The sequence below is a fragment of the Haliotis rufescens genome, unplaced genomic scaffold (assembly GCF_023055435.1).
Source record: "Haliotis rufescens isolate VD_foot unplaced genomic scaffold, xgHalRufe1.0.p SCAF_3, whole genome shotgun sequence".
NCBI lineage: Eukaryota > Metazoa > Mollusca > Gastropoda > Lepetellida > Haliotidae > Haliotis > Haliotis rufescens.
The window spans coordinates 19,832,304-19,849,623 of NW_025964001.1; the positions used below are offsets into that span (position 1 = coordinate 19,832,304).

General features: G+C 41.7%; 1 protein-coding gene across 3 annotated transcripts; it reads right to left on the minus strand.

Moving 5' to 3' along the window:
- Positions 1–3,200: 3,200 nt before the first annotated feature.
- Positions 3,201–15,962, minus strand: LOC124137054 (ribonuclease Oy-like). 3 transcript variants are annotated; one of them, XM_046503171.2, is made up of 10 exons: positions 15,824–15,962; positions 14,026–14,106; positions 10,666–10,753; positions 9,512–9,567; positions 8,367–8,436; positions 8,162–8,229; positions 7,458–7,577; positions 6,716–6,764; positions 5,144–5,227; positions 3,201–3,790 (listed from the first exon to the last, which is right to left on the minus strand). In XM_046503171.2, the coding sequence occupies exons 2-10, from the start codon at positions 14,073–14,075 to the stop codon at positions 3,650–3,652; spliced, it is 726 nt and encodes a 241-aa protein (XP_046359127.2). In that variant the 5' UTR covers positions 14,076–14,106; positions 15,824–15,962; the 3' UTR covers positions 3,201–3,649. The 3 variants fall into 3 exon arrangements, with proteins under 3 accessions (XP_046359127.2, XP_046359128.2, XP_046359129.2); XM_046503172.2 differs by lacking the exon at positions 15,824–15,962 and adding an exon at positions 14,262–14,383; XM_046503173.2 differs by lacking the exon at positions 7,458–7,577.
- Between the last annotated feature and the right edge of the window lie 1,358 nt (positions 15,963–17,320).

Below are 17,320 nucleotides of genomic sequence, written 5' to 3' on the forward strand. Positions count from 1 at the left end.
CGCGTAAAACCAAACTCACTCACTCACTCTTCGCATGATATGGTGTGACCAGGTTCTTGCGGCATAAGGAACATGGGGTGTCCTTATACAAACCTTTTCATCAGACAGTTACAAAAATAAGGTCATGGTAGACGTACATATTTCCAAAATATAGTTTTGAACATATGAAAATACATTAGTGGTGCTTAAACTTTTTCCAGGTGTATAGATGAACCTGGTTATATCAAAACCTTCATTCGTGAATGAGTGAGTGAGTTTGATTTTACGCCGCTTTTAGCAATATTCCAGCAATATCACGGCAGGAGACACCAGAAATGGGCTTCACACGTTGTACCCATGTTGGGAATCGAACCCGGGTCTTCAGCACTTACATTAAGGCGCCATTACTTAATGATATTATCATTGATTATAGCTAAAATGGATAGATTTATCATAAAAACGCCCGCATGTTATCAGAAATGAGTGGGCCACTGTAACTTGATAATGCCCTCCTATTACTTGACGACGGGCCATTATCACGCCTGTTGTTAGGTGACGTCATAGGATGGGGATAGGTGACGTAACGTTCAATAGTGACGTCATCTGGTTTGTTCTATGACGTTTCCATATTTGTAAAAGTGGGTCAGTGACATTCATGTTGATTGCAGTAAATGTTTCAAAATCGACATTGTTGTTTCTTTTTATTTGATAACAAATTCCATTCATTTTAGCTATAATAACGGTAACGCTATTTTTCAGGGCATTATCATTTGCAGAAGCCCTCAGTCTTTTCAACTGCCCTCCTTCGTCGGGCAGTTAATGGAAGACCTCGGGCTTCTGCAAATGATAATGCCCTGAAAAATAGCGTTACCCTTATAGTAATGGAGCCATAATGTAAGTGTGGGGTGGTGGGGTAGTGGTTAAAACGTTCGTCGAAGACCCGTGTACGATTCCCCACATGTGTGCAAATTGTGAAGCCTATTGATAGGAAGGGATATCTCCCAAGGTAAACACACATTATAGCTAAAATGGATAGAATTATCATTAGACCGCCCGCACGTTATCAGAAATGAGCGGGCCACTGTTACTTGATAATGCCCAAACTCCGTCGCAGTAGTGACTCAGCATAACACCACTGCCACAGGCTAATTTGCATATCACGTGACCGGACTTTTCTCTTGTTTGTAAACAAACGCGCTTTTTCAGAAATCAGTATAGAACGGACTAATGCAAGTATTTGGGGGCGCTTTTGCATAACTATATAGATATGCTACTACAACTGCGACAGTGAGTTGCATGACAATATATATTTATGCATCAAAGTGACCGTGTCGCTAGCTCTCGGTTGGGCTTCGATGACAGCACGTGGAGCCGTACAACCAATGTAAACATAGGATAACTACGCAAAAACAAGTAGATTTTTACGTATTTGCATACTTTCTCAATGAAAGTTAACCATTCTTTGACATTTGTTTATGAAAATAATGTAGACTTGTCAAACATGAAACGGATGAAAAGCATATGCAATATCTTGAATGGACTGTGAAAGATGTGACGAATCGTCACATGGCGCTGGCCTGTGGCAGAGGTACTATGCTAGCTGGCTGCCGGCCGCATGGAACTCTGGGTAGGAGAGTGGATAATGCCCTCATATTGCTTGACGACGGCCCGTTGTTAGGTGACGTCATAGGGTAGAGAGAATGACGTCACGTATTATAGTGACGTCATCTAGTTTGTTCTATGACGTTTCCATATTTGTAAAATGTGATCAGTGACATTCGTGTTGATTGCAGTGAATGTTTCAAAACCGATGTTGTTGTTTCTTTTTATTTGATAACAAATTCCATCCATTTTAGCTATAATAACGGTAACGCTCTTTTTCAGGGCATTATCATTTGCAGAAGCCCTCGGTCTTTTCATGGAAAACCTCGGGCTTCTGCAAATGATAATGCCCTGAAAAAGAGCGTTACCCTTATAATAGAAACCACAAGCACTGCGTGGTATACCAACATTTCCATTCTGGGCCAAAGAGGGTTGTTTCCCTTGGATCATACTGATTCAATATAGAATGAAAGCAAATGTACTCTGAAGTGTACTGAAAAAGCAATGGGTGAACTGTTGGACTGGGGACATAAAGGACATTCAGCGGTTGGCATCCTCATGGACACTAATTGTGCATCCCTCCTTGCTGGTGTTTTCTTTGTGTATATGAATCGGAATTTCTGGTCGGATTGGCAGAATCAAAATGCGGGAAATCGGCCGAGAAGTTTAACTAAAGCTTCAGGTACATCAATCATCGATCATCTGATATCCTTCAATAATGGTCCAAATTACGTTTCACTGATTTACCCACCTGAACTAGAAATAAGAGAGACAACTGAAACCGACCCATCTGTTTCATACTTAGATCTGTTCATAACAATTCAGAGGGGGGAAATGCCATCCCCGTGACTGTGTGAGAGGATGGATGACGTCAACTTTCCAAAAGTCCACCTTCTCTTTATGTCGAGCAATCCTCCAGCAGTTCCAGACCCCCGGAGAGCGGAAGGTCCGGGGTTCGATCCCCGACCGCGTCATACTAAAGACGTTAAAAGATGGTAGATGGTTGTTACCCACTCTGGCGCTCGGCATTACGGGGCTAAAACAAGGACTGGTCGGTTCGGATTCAGTATACTCTGTCTGAGTGGGGTATTCATGTGAAACTGTCACATGGTATCTCAGTGGGCTAGCACTATAAATTGGCATCAGTCCGGACTAGTACAAACAGCCACATACAAACACGTGCATGCACGTTGCTACATAAGTGCAATAATCTTGGACTCAACGTTAAACCCCATTTAATCACACCTCCAGCAGTTCCATCGTAATCGGGAATAGCTCTTTCCAAGAAGATTTCCAAGAGCGTCATTTTCTTGCTCAAAAGTTTTGGTTTGATCAGCGTTCAATTCCTTAGTTAAGCTTTCAAAACTATTAACGGTAGACATGTGGATGATATTTCCAACCTTGACGCATAACTGACAAAAATCCATATTTTGCCTTGTACTTTCTTCCCGTGGTTTTAGGCGCGGACCTTGCTGATTGCGCTCTATCTCGCTCTGATGACGTGAGTCGTTGCTCATGTTTTCAATCACTGGTTTGTCCGGTCATACTCGTCTAATTTCAGGCTGCCGTGATACAGGAAATACACTGACCGTCGCGTTGAACAAATACCACTCACTCGCTAATTTTAAGAATTCTTTATTCGGTAAAGAGGCCGCCGGCTCATTAGAAACAGGACGATACAGGTTACATAACAAAGTGTTATGGAGCGCCTTTTATAAGGTAAATCAAAAAAAAAAGTGATTGTCACAAGTTGGACATGTATACGCATCATCACTGATATGATTACAAAGTGTACTGTATACAACACACATTCCTCCTATGGGTTTACTTCAGAATATGTAAATATAAAAATTATACGATACAAATTAACACAATTGTGTTACCACACGTATGTACTATTAAGCTTCAGATGCAGGAATACATATAATATACACTGAGGTAAAAAAGACAGGGCGTAAAAAGCAAAATTGTGGTGCAAACTGAATGGATCACTGAAAATCAGTGATGACAGCAGGTGTTTGCTAAAAGAGGAGGCATTTCCTGCTGTAAGCACTCTATTGAATCTCTATTAGAAACAATCGATATTGTGGACTGGGAAGATGAAAATTTTGTCGGCAGGTTTGCAGAATAGTATTTCATCCTTGGGCATTGCAGTCACGTTGAAAGTCTTCAACAATGCAATGTGAATCTCCATCAACAACGTGCGACCCTGTAGAAAATATAGAAACGATAAATATTTTGAGAATACCTTGGAAACGCGAAAGAATTTTATCCCACAAGGAATTTAAGAATACTTATTGTAACTATAGGAGACTTTGTATTTTATATAGAAAAGTTGTCTTCTCTGACATGGGAAAATACATAAGTATGGCTAAAAGTAGTGGCGCAGACAGATGCTTCGAATTTCGAGAGAGCATCTTACTGTGTGAGGTGAGGTGAAATGTGGTTCAACGTCGCGTTCAAGATTATTGCACTTATATAGCGACGTGCGACTGGTCCTTGTTTTAGACCCTAAATGCCGAGCGCAAGACAGAGTAACAACAAGTACCACCTTTTAACATCTTTTCGGGATGACGCGGACGGACGCACTACCACTAGACCATGGAGGCGGTCTCTAACTATGAGAAAGTCCGTGATCCATCGTGCACCCTCACTAAATGTTTGTCTTGTTTAATCAGCATGGGTAAAAATATTTGAAACAGAGACAGACTCGGTTATCTGCCGATACAGATTTTATAGAGCCGAAAGGGCAAAATAGTGATTTGAATGATACACTGAAACTCAGTTATGACAGGGTGTTCGCGAAAAGGGTAAGCTTGTTTTGCCCTTACCGGTAGCAGCCGACACTCACACAATTTGCATAAAAGAGTAAATGTTTGTTTATGTCCAACGCACTAACACTGTCGAAACCAAAAAGGATATATTCATTTTGAATCACCAGTGCTGCGAACAAGCGCTACCAAGAGAGCCATTTAAGAAAAATGTTCGTTCAGCAACATAGTATTGGGGGTGTAGTTTTATTGTCTCGGTCCAAACATTGTACTTTACTCTGCATAATTGATGAATGCTTCTGAGCTTCGGGGATTTAGTACACCTGTAGAAACATATTCAAGTCTGAATATTTCCATAACGTGACATTGCATGAATAGTGCTACTTACTTACTCCATAACGATTTCTAAAGTGTATGCTTATTTCCTAAATCTTAAATCGTTCTTGAGAACAATTCTTTTGTGCAGTGCTCTGGCGGCCAATGATCGGATTGTTGCCTTTTACGTCCAATGGAATTTGTTTCGGCTGATAATCGAGACTGGTTATTCTCAGGCTTTGACGTTTAATATTTACTTGCGTGACCACTATGTCGCGTATGAATATTGCATCACTGAATACTAAATATGTGTAGCATTGGACATGGTTGATTGTGTTGAGTCATAGAAATACGACCATGATGTTGTCCCATTACCGACCATTTGTTTGTGTGCTCCAGGTTCAGTCTTTTCACATGTCGCTGTGATTTAGCTACCTAACGTTTAACATCAATTATACCCTGACTGGGGCTGTTACCGTATGTCTCTGTCTTGTACACGCTATGGTCATGGAGGTGTTTATCTTGAAATACTTCTTAACAGCTGCTTGGATGGCATAAATCTGTAAAGTAAATCTTGCTGTTAAGAACATCGTCACTTTGTAATCCTGTTAACAGACTATACAAACGTGCCCCTGGCTCTAGAAACAGAAATCCGTCATGTTATATGTTGATCTAAATACAGTAAACTACGGTTATAACGAACACGCTTATAACGAACTGACGGATATAACGAACTTACTTTTTTGGTCCCGACTATTTGCTGTAGTCATGCTGTTTATATGCTTATAACGAACTACGGTTATAACGAACTAAAATAAGTAGTCCCTTTGAGTTCGTTATAACCGTACTTTACTGTATACCGTATATACCACAAGGAGAGTCCGGGCATGCGTAAAACACATGGTCGTGAATAAACCACCCAGTCAAGATGAGTGAACACTCACTATCCGCGTGAAACCAAGGATGGGGATTGATAGAGACACATGGTCTAGAATGGAAAAGACACATGGTCTAGAATGAAAACGACGCAGGATGGAGAAATATGAAAAAGACACAATGCTGGATGAATAAACACGCATGTTCAAATAAAGCACAGATACGGGATTGATAAACACGCATGTAGAATGAACTACTGGGATAACACTCATTAACACGTATGTCTAAATGAACCACAGGGACGAGACTGATAAAAACACAGTTCAAATGAACCATAGAAACGAGATTTATGAACACGCATGCCCAAATGAAGCACAGGGGTGAGATTGATAAACACACATGCCTAAATGAAGTTTTGTTTGTTTGTTTAATGCCGCACTCAGCAATATTCCAGCTTTATGACGGCAGTCTGTAAATAATCGAGTCTGTACCAGACAATCCAGTGATTGACATCATGAGCAACGATCCACGCAATTGGGATACGATGACATGCATCAATCAAGTCAGCGAGCCTGACCACCCGATGCCGTAAGTCGCCTCTTACCACAAGCATAGTCGCCTTTTACGGCGGGCATGGGTTGCTGAAGACCTATTCTACCCCGGATCTTCAATGGTCCCTAAATGAAGTAGAGGGACGAGACTGATATCACGCATGTCCAAGTGAAGCAGAGGAACGAGACTGATAAACACGCATGCCCAAAGGAAGCACAGGGACGACATTAATAAACATGCATATCTAAATGAAGCACATGGACGACTGGTGAAAACACATTGCAAAAAATTATAAACACCTGTGGTCAGAAATAATCACAAGATGGCGAAATATGATACTGAACAAAAGCGATAAAACCCATTCCATATTCATAAGTCGATTGTACGATTACGACTATACTATGAGCATATCTGTCTAAATGAAGCACACGGTTGAGAAAGATGAACACACTTGATCAGTGTGAGACACATGTAGCCGTGAAAGGGAACTGAGACTCACAAGTTGGGCCAGAAATAAGGTTGACACAGATTGAGCCTATCGGAGGACAGTAGAGACCTGTTTGGAGTTAGTGGGAAAACGTTTAGGAACAGATCGCCTAAATTATAAAACATTTACTCACGGAATATGCCTTCGAACATGATGGAGTGATGCCAGCCTTCTCAAGCGCCCTGTCATGATAAAAAAACAAATCCGTACACACACGTGGTGAGGTGAAGTTAAGCTGGGAATTGACGTCGCGTTAAGGATTGTTGCATTTACAAAGCGACGTGCAGGCATGTGTGTGTGGAAGGGGGTGGGTTGGTGGTGGTGGTGGGGGGCGGGGGTTGCTCATACTAGCCTGGACTAATAGTGCTAGTCCACTGAGATACCATGCCGCAGTTTAACAGGGAAATCCAGATATCCCACACTCACACGCGGTGAAATGACTTCCGGTCGATCAGTCCTTGTGTTTTAGCCTCTTCCTGCCTCGCGCCGGGCTGAGTAGCAACAAGAACCATCATTTAACGTCGTTTGGAATGACGCGGCCGGGGATCGAAGCACCCATCTTGCTTTACCATGAGCACTACTCAATGAATTCAAACTCTAGTAGATCAATCATCCATGACACATATTTCTTTTATTATTAACTATTTTTATATTTTTAATTCAACGTTGGAAATATTTCAGCCATATTCGTATTGGCAAATTCTTTTTGGGTAGGTACGAACGTTTGGACGGAAACGCCGATATCGATCAAGCTACTACTCGCGTCAAGAGGTTGATCAAGGGAGTGAGTGAACGGTGTTTGCAAAATCACATCTTACACTTAGTGTCTCGGTGGGGAAAACAATTACGAACCGTGTTTAAAGCAAACGACTTACTTTTGTGGATTAAATGCGGCAATACTGTTGAGACTTAGGGCCTTTTGAAAGTAGCGCAACTGGTTGTCCGTGGCTTTTAGGGTTGCAGCGCAGGTGCCGTGGGTTGTCCATTCATGCTTCCTGAATGTAGAGACAATATCAGTGGTGCCTGTGCCTAGTGTGGGCGTACTTGTGGGCAAATGGTCGCCGTGCTTTTAGTTACATGTTACCCAGTACAATAGGTCGGCCAAAACGGGAAATAAACACAGTAATATTTTGTCGTATCTGTGCTCTTAAGCATGATGGCCACTGGATCGGTGTGCACTCAATTACAATCTCGGCTACCTGGACGTATACAACCTGTGCGTTATGCATAGGGTCACGTGCCACCAATGACCTCGTGACCCTACGACAAACATTAGATGTTCAGCCAAACCCGTTAATCCAGATACCTCGAAATATCACATTCCCAGTTTAGCGCATGACTGTTGGGGTCCAGTGTCGTGCGTAGTGTCATATACGCAGATGGACAAGACAGTAAAATTAACCGAGGGAGGATTTTGATATTCTTGACCCCTCCCTTTTAAAAATGCTGAATCCTTCTACTACTTGGTGAAAGCCAAGAGTACAGACAAGGCTTCGCTCCCGCGGTCAGTGGATTCTTGGGCCACCTGTTCGGCTGGACCTTTTGGAACTAATGAGGTATAAAGGCATGTGTCACCTACCAAAGCCCCGTGTGGTCCGTGTCGATGAAAAGATTGGGCCAGCTTGCATTCAGTTGTTTTTCGAGAGACTGAAATAGAAGTGAAACTGAAACAGGAGTCATTTTCATTTTCCCGAAAACACATCAAATTCACTGGACATACGAGATTGTATCTACTCAGGGTTTTCAAAAGTACCACGCTGGATAAAAATCTTATTCGTGCCTACCTGGATCTGGTCCCAGTTAAAATGCCATTTGTGGTTGCAGTTTTCGATGCTCTTTTTACCAAGGTTGGGCCTACAGGAGGAGAAGAAAGAAACTTTTATTGGGATTATATATTATATTACAATCGCCATATGATCATCACAAGTTTATAAATAATTGCACGTGTGATAGAATTTGGTAGTGTTATCGAACACTCTCATCCGGGAGGCAAAATACTGTTGTAATTCTCTTTAGCTGCATTCAAACACATGTATCAATATTTCTTCCTTTACAAATTTTAAAATCATAATTAGTGAGCGAGTAGTATTTTACAAAGCTTCCATCAACTGAATATCACGGAAAGACACCAGATATAGGCTTCACAGTTTGTACCCGTTTGGGGAATCAAACCTGAGCTAATGCTTTAACCACTAGACTACTGAACCATCCGAAACCATAATGAATGAATGAGTGACTGTGGTTTTACGCCGCTTTTAGCAATATTCCAGCAATATCACCGCGGGGGACACCGGAAAATAGGCTTCACACATTGTACCCATGTGGGGAATAGAACCCGGGTCTTCGACGTGACGAGCCAACGCTTTAACCACTAGGCTACCCCACCGCCCCCATAATGAATGAGAAAAGACACAGAGGGTGAGTGTGTGAGAGAGCGAGTACGGCTTTTACGCCTTCTTTGCCATATTCCAGCAATATCACGGCAATATCACTAGAAGTGGGCTTCACACATTGTACCTATCGAATCAAACCCGGAACTTCGGCGTGATGAGCGAACACTATAACCACTAGGCTACCCCCACTGCCCCTAGAGACTAACATAACTTGTTATGATGATGTGAGAGCATATGACAATTGAAAGTAAGCCACTATGTGACTTTATCCTGCGTTTGGCAACATCACTACCAGCATCTATATGGTGAAAGTTGTACACGGTTGTATACGGTTGTTAGCAGCCATTTCATGCCGCGGGGCGCCAGGCTATGCCACCACCTCTCAAACACACGTGTTTACCATCCTGAATTTGATTTTATGTAATTGTTTTAAATAATTAAAAAATGAATTGTGTTGACACCATTTTTCAACAATATATAATGTTCAACAAATCAGGCTGTAATGTTCTTAGGGGAGGTGGGGTTCAATGACTTACCACAGGCCGTGAACAGTCCAGGTTTTCACTTGGTTGGGAACGGCTTTACACTTGTGCTGAAAAGTGGCAATTCTTGAATAAACAATCTATACTGGAAGTAGTGGACCTACTGAACGGTAAGAGGGGTAGCTAAGAAATGTCGACTCAATTCCAGAGATAAAGAGCGCGCATGCTATATTTCGAAAGAGGGCCCCAATAACCCCCCACCTCTTATTGTTAAGGCTCTAACTAAGACGGCAACATGCAAGCTGCGTCAATGAGTCGTGTCCTTAAAGGTGAAGGGTATGGCACTTCTAATGACTTGACTATCGATCAGAGACAGGAATTAGTTTATGCAGAATAGACGACCCACACACACGGTTCTACTACAAAGGAGGGAAACTTGTGAATGACCCCTTAGAGTTGAGAGATACTAGGAAAGATGAAGCTACACGGGAAAGCAGATCTAGAAGCACAGACAGAGAGGATGGACGATAGGGTGGACGGGGGTCAAGATAAGAGACGGGTGAGTAACAGTGGGCAGCAGTAGGGGGACAGTGATAAGGGCGTGGCAAGCATTGATTTTACTGCTCATCAAGGCGATGCAATAAGTCAGAGAAGAGACAATCATAATCGACCTCATTAACTTTATCATTTGGAAGGTTTCAGGCATCAAACATCAGTTAACAGATAATGACTGGGTTGATTATGTGAAAAAATTCATATAATTGGCGCCGCAGACACTTTGTTGAATAATGCAGAGGGAGTCAAGGACACTTTCACAGATTGTATTCTTTAAAGTAATAGACAGTCAGACCTTCGTGTGATATAAAAGTACTTATACGGAAGCAACTACTTAGATTTATTAAAAGTGTAAAGTAAAGGACAAGTGTATATATCTATAAACGTGTTGATAAATCTTTGTTCGGCCGACAGTCTGACAATTATATGCATGTGTATGTAGATCCGTCCTGGGGGATTTATTTGGTGTAACATTTCGTCCGTTGTCTGTAAAAAATGGCATCACTATATTTCAGAACAGTTGGTGAGACATTTTATCAGACTTAAGAGATGCTATTGTTATTATCACATATATCATACATCAAATATAATATACCAGCTGTTCTTAGAGACACCCGCAAATCAATGTTTAAAAACAATTACATAAAACTTACCTTCAAATGTGATGCGGAATTGCAAACAGAGGGAGGCCATTGTTGTGCAAAGACGAAGAACGTCCACTTCTTGTCCCAACTGATGGCCCTGTAATGATATGTAAGCACGTATGCTGTATACAGATACCACGGGGTCACTATGCCCTGGTAGTCTAGTAGTGATATGTAAGCACGTATGCTGTAAACAGATACCACGGGGTCACTATGCCCTGGTAGTCTAGTATTGATATATAAGCATGTACGTTGTATACAGATACCACGGGGTCACTATGCCCTGGTAGTCTAGTATTGATATATAAGCATGTACGTTGTATACAGATACCACGGGGTCACTATGCCCTGGTAGTCTAGTATTGATATATAAGCATGTACGTTGTATACAGATACCATGGGGTCACTATGCCCTGGTAGTCTAGTATTGATATATAAGCATGTACGTTGTATACAGATACCATGGGGTCACTATGCCCTGGTAGTCTAGTATTGATATATAAGCATGTACGTTGTATACAGATACCATGGGGTCACTATGCCCTGGTAGTCTAGTAGTGATATATAAGCATGTACGTTGTATACAGATACCACGGGGTCACTATGCCCTGGTAGTCTAGTAGTGATATATAAGCATGTACGTTGTATACAGATACCACGGGGTCACTATGCCCTGGTAGTCTAGTATTGATATATAAGCACGTACGTTGTATACAGATACCACGGGGTCACTATGCCCTGGTAGTCTAGTATTGATATATAAGCATGTACGTTGTATACAGATACCACGGGGTCACTATGCCCTGGTAGTCTAGTATTGATATATAAGCACGTACGTTGTATACAGATACCACGGGGTCACTATGCCCTGGTAGTCTAGTATTGATATATAAGCATGTACGTTGTATACAGATACCACGGGGTCACTATGCCCTGGTAGTCTAGTAGTGATATATAAGCATGTACGTTGTATACAGATACCACGGGGTCACTATGCCCTGGTAGTCTAGTATTGATATATAAGCACGTACGTTGTATACAGATACCACGGGGTCACTATGCCCTGGTAGTCCAGTATTGATATATAAGCATGTACGTTGTATACAGATACCACGGGGTCACTATGCCCTGGTAGTCTAGTATTGATATATAAGCACGTACGTTGTATACAGATACCACGGGGTCACTATGCCCTGGTAGTCTAGTATTGATATATAAGCACGTATGCTGTATACAGATACCACGGGGTCACTATGCCCTGGTAGTCTAGTATTGATATATAAGCACGTACGTTGTATACAGATACCACGGGGTCACTATGCCCTGGTAGTCTAGTATTGATATATAAGCATGTACGTTGTATACAGATACCACGGGGTCACTATGCCCTGGTAGTCTAGTATTGATATATAAGCACGTACGTTGTATACAGATACCACGGGGTCACTATGCCCTGGTAGTCTAGTATTGATATATAAGCACGTATGCTGTATACAGATACCACGGGGTCACTATGTCCTGGTAGTCTAGTATTGATATATAAGCATGTACGTTGTATACAGATACCACGGGGTCACTATGCCCTGGTAGTCTAGTAGTGATATATAAGCACGTACGTTGTATACAGATACCACGGGGTCACTATGCCGAAGTATGTTCTATAAAGATACCATGGGGTCACTATGCCCTGGTAGTCTAGTAGAGATATATAAGCATGTACGTTGTATACAGATACCACGGGGTCACTATGCCGAAGTATGTTCTATAAAGATACCATGGGGTCACTATGCCCTGGTAGTCTAGTAGTGATATATAAGCATGTACGTTGTATACAGATACCACGGGGTCACTATGCCGAAGTATGTTCTATAAAGATACCATGGGGTCACTATGTCCTGGTAGTGTAGTAGTGCCATACATGTATAAGCATGTACGTTGTATACAGATACCATGGGGTCACTATGTCCTGGTAGTGTAGTAGTGATATATAAGCATGCAAGTTGTATACAGATACCATGGGGTCACTATGCCCTGGTAGTGTAGTAGTGATCTTTGAGCATGCAAGTTGTATACGGATACCATGGGGTCACTATGTTCTGGTAGTGTAGTAGTGATTTATAAGCATGTACGTTGTATACAGATAATATGGGGTCACTATGCCCTGGTAGTGTAGTAGTGATATATAAGCATGCAAGTTGTATACAGATACCATGGGGTCACTATGCCAAAGTATGTTCTATACAGATACCATGGGGTCACTATGCCCTGGTAGTGTAGTAGTGCCATACATGTATAAGCATGTACGTTGTTTATAGATACCATGGGGTCACTATGCCCTGGTACTTAAGTGAGTGAGTTAAAAGTTTAAGTCACATCGGCAATATTTCAGCCATATCGTGATGGTACTTTAGTAGTGATATATAAGCATGTACGTTATATACAGATACCACGTGGTCACTATGTCCTGGTAGTCTAGTAGTAATATTTAAATCTAAGTATGATTGGTCCGTGACCCGAGATGAAATATTCACCATATGTTTGTAACGTTTTATGTACACCCCATAAGAAGACCAGTCTAGATTAAAGACTTGCTCTTTTTCAAATTTTAGAAAAGCGTTATTTGAAAACCTTTCAAATCAGCCTCTGTGGCACGTTTAGCCTGATCTATGTATTTACTCTTGCTGTAAGTCCCAAACATGCAATTGTTTAAAATTCTAATTCTCATGTATATGAACATATCTGATAACTTTCAAAGTGATTTGTAGAGGTATTCCTCATGACTTTCTTAAAAACATGGGCCAAAAAGTATTTTTATCACTCCTTGAAATGAAAAGGATTATGCATAGCTATACGGTTAATATACAGCAAAAAAAGCTAAACACTACTCCCACATTATTTTCATATGACTTCCATGCAATGTTTGGAAACATCCGCATATGGCACGGACCTCATTTGGACAATTGTATCAGATACCACTGCTACCTGACCAGGTTGGCAAAGGGAGACCACATGTTTCTTTGGATGGACACACGCACTGGTTCACATCATATGACGCAAAGAAGTAGAGGAATATATGCAGAGTTGCGTCCCTTGGGTGTGCCAGACACCTATTATCATGTGTTCGAATCCTGGTGATTTCTATGTTTGTCAGCACCATACCCATACTCGAGGGTTTCACCAAACCGGTCAACATGTGAGACCTGCATCACTTCGGACTTTCCTCCATCATTAAGCTGACACGCCGTGACATAACTGAAATACTGTTCAAAGCGATGTTAAAACCAACTCACTCACTATATGTACTGCACTCATGGGTGAATTTCAGCATTCGAAACTACCAGTCATTGAATTTAATTTAAAAACACTCACGTGTTTATTAAGGAAAGAGACAGAACGATCACAATTCCCCGTACCGCCATTTTGTTCAGCGTTTTGCGACGGAGCTCTCAACTGAAAAATAAAGATGGACATAAAACATGCATCACATAACATTTTGCGATGTGTATACTACTCAACTATTGATAGGGATGTATTGAGTGTCCAGGGGTACAGTGAATGTGACTTGGAGACTTGTGCTTAGAAAATAGTTCGATATAACAATGTACTCGAGCACTTTCAGATCCATTTCAAGTTGACAAAAAGGAGGGTGGAGTGATCCCGCCGTGTTGGCTCCCCAAGCCGTTTTATGCCTGGAGTATTGTTAAATGCCCTACACACTCATTCAAGTTGACACAGATGTAAATATAAAATATCTGTGCAAGAGAATTTCCAGTCTTGATTATCCGCTTATCAGACCAGATTTGTTGTAACCTGAGTGAGTGACTAATGAACTTTCGCAATGATTCTGCTTCCTTATCAGGTGACTTAAACACGAGTATAAACACGTGGTAACTGATCGACGTAATTTGGATCACGATTTTGTCCCGATGCCACAGGCTTCTTCCGTGTTTGCAAATTCTAATCACCATTTCAATATCCTGGTTCGGCTCTTTCCTTGCCACATTAGAAACATAAGCTTGCGACAAACACGCATTAAGTTCATATAACCGACAGTTTTTAACATGTTTACAAGCACAGTACTCTCATCATCTCAATAGCGTGGTCAAGATAATGTGAGTGAGGGATTTTTCAAATAAATAATTTGTTCCATCAGTGCCCAAAATAAATAGTGTTTTTGCACTGGTGGAACAAATGTATAGTTTGTTTGAATTGTCAAAAATCAATAACTGTATTTCTTGAAATCAAGTTATTATTAAACCTATGTACAACGGATAATGAATGGGTTGTTGCATGCTTTAACCCTGAAACAATTATGTACATCTCAGGTACCCTGAAACACTGTACTCACTGTGTCATTATAAAAAGGAAGAGTTACATAGTAAAATGCAAAATCTGTCTCAAGAGACATGGTGTTACAAACAACAGTAATACATGGGGTTAGGTGAGGTAGAAAAGGGTGCATTTATATAACGTGTGTGTGCGTGCGTGTGCGTTCGTGTGTGTGCTAGTCCGGCCTTCAGTGTACTGACCCCGAGCCGACCAATCCTTGTTTTAGCCCCTTAATGCCATACGCCAGGAAGGGTATCAACAAGAAGCGCCTTTCGACGGAAGCGATCAGTAATACAATCATGAAGAAGTAATAGTGTATTCTTAAGTGTAAATGTGAAAACCCAATCAGTCATTGGACGGACGATAACGCAGCTAAAGTGGAATGTCGATACGTACACAATATTTTGTGGAAAATACAAAAACATCAAAACAAGTGTGTGCTTTACTCGTGAAAATAATTAGTTTGTATCAGGAGGCTCAGTAAGGAAATAGTTAGTTAGATATAGCTTCGGGGGGGAGGGGGGGGGGGGGGGTGGTAGTTTCGAATAAATACTGCAACTTCGCTGCTGGAGAACGCTGACTTTGTAAGGAGGAGCTGTGACGAATTCAACTCCTAATACCCGCTTGTCATGGCATTTCGACAAACATGGAACTGTCGAGGTGACAAAATAATAGACGATTTACTTCCCCGTGTTCCCGTGTCACGAGCAAAGTTGTCCTTATGTTTAAAACAAAGCTTAAAGCAGTATTTCAATGACTATTACAATAATTCCCATACCATGCTACAAGCCTGACATTACCAAGTTCCTTAAGACAAAGGTGCTTCACCCAGGCTTACCTTGCTGCTTGACGGGGTCCAGAGATGTGCAGCCGGGCAGCTGTCACTCCAGTCAGGGCAACACTTCCTGCAACGTCGAAAACGGAAGTGGAGTTACTAACACAAATCAGGACGAATATTATCGTGTAATACAGCTAAAATGGCAGACCTCGTTCTGAAGATGATAATGCCCTTGAGATAACGTATAGTATTTACTTCCGCAATTAGTTTCCCCATATGAAAATATTCATTTGCTATGACGACTTCCAATACAGACATGTTTGGTCGCCAGCAATTACGGTAAGAATTTTATTTCATTTGTCCTGCTTTGATGTTGTTGTTTTTTTGTGCAGCTGCATCTATTTTGGTCAAGCCGACAGTTTAGGGTCGTGTAATTATATACTGAATACTGAGAGGGAGAGAGAGAGAGAGAGAGAGGAAGAGAGAGAGAGAGAGAGAGAGAGAGAGAGAGAGAGAGAGACTGCTCCAAGTGCTTCACCACACTGAAAGTTGGACACACTATGGTTTAGGAAATGATTTTGTCGCTTTTATTAGCATCTCATTGTGATACGAATCAACCTGCTATTAACAGAAGATGGTGTAGATGCAGCAAATACAACAGTAAAACAATGAAGCATCTACATTGTTTCATTGAATTGTTTCCTGTTTCTTCATATCATGTCACGTGACCTAGTCTGTACTACATCATCACGAACTGAAAACAAAGTACAGATGCTGTACTTAAAGCGCTATTGACTTAGTTCGAGATGCATGCACTGCCAACGATAACATCACTATAGATGGCTGTTCATAACTGGGAATGGTGGTATGTTCTGTAGATCACCTGATAGTTGGACATATATGAAGGTACAAATAATTGAAACAATGTATTATGGAGAAAACTGTCATGCTTGATATTGGATCAATATTTACAAGACTCTCTGATGGACCACGTGCTTCATGGCACTGTTCAGTGTAATCTTTGCACATTCGTTACTCAAATGCATATGCTTTAACTGTCCTAGCGCTAAGATCGCTTTGTGGAACGGAACCACCACTTGCACAAAGCGATCTTAGCGCTACGACTATTGTAAGCCTATGTTAAAGTGACCGCCCCCGTGGTTTAGTGGTAGAGCGTCCGCCCGGAGAGCGGAAGGTCCGGGGTTCGATCCCCGGCCGCGTCAAGATGGTACTTGTTGTTACCCTGTCTGGCGCTCGGCATTAAGGGGCTAAAGCAAGGACTTGTCGGCTCGGAGTCAGTATACTGTGTCTGAGTGGGGTATTCATGTTTAACTGCGGCATGGTATCTCAGTGGGCTAGCACTATAAATCGGCATCAGTCCGGACTAGAACAAGCAGCCACACACACACACGTGCATGCACGTCGCTATATAAGTGCAATAATCTTGGACGCGACGTTAAACCCAATTTCACCTCACCTCACCTATGTTAAAGTATGGGAGTTACGGTCATCTTAGCGCTAAGATTGCTTTGTGCAAGTGGGCCAGGTGTCACGCCA

Excerpts from the sequence above, each read along its gene's own strand:
- LOC124137054 (XM_046503171.2), bottom strand. The coding sequence starts at position 14,075 with ATGGCGGTACGGGGAATTGTGATCGTTCTGTCTCTTTCCTTAATAAAC. Across the intron at positions 8,230-8,366 it reads TTAACTGGGACCAGATCCAG|TCTCTCGAAAAACAACTGAA; the intron begins GTAGGCACGAAT and ends CTTCTATTTCAG. Across the intron at positions 7,578-8,161 it reads ACGGACCACACGGGGCTTTG|GAAGCATGAATGGACAACCC; the intron begins GTAGGTGACACA and ends CTCTACATTCAG.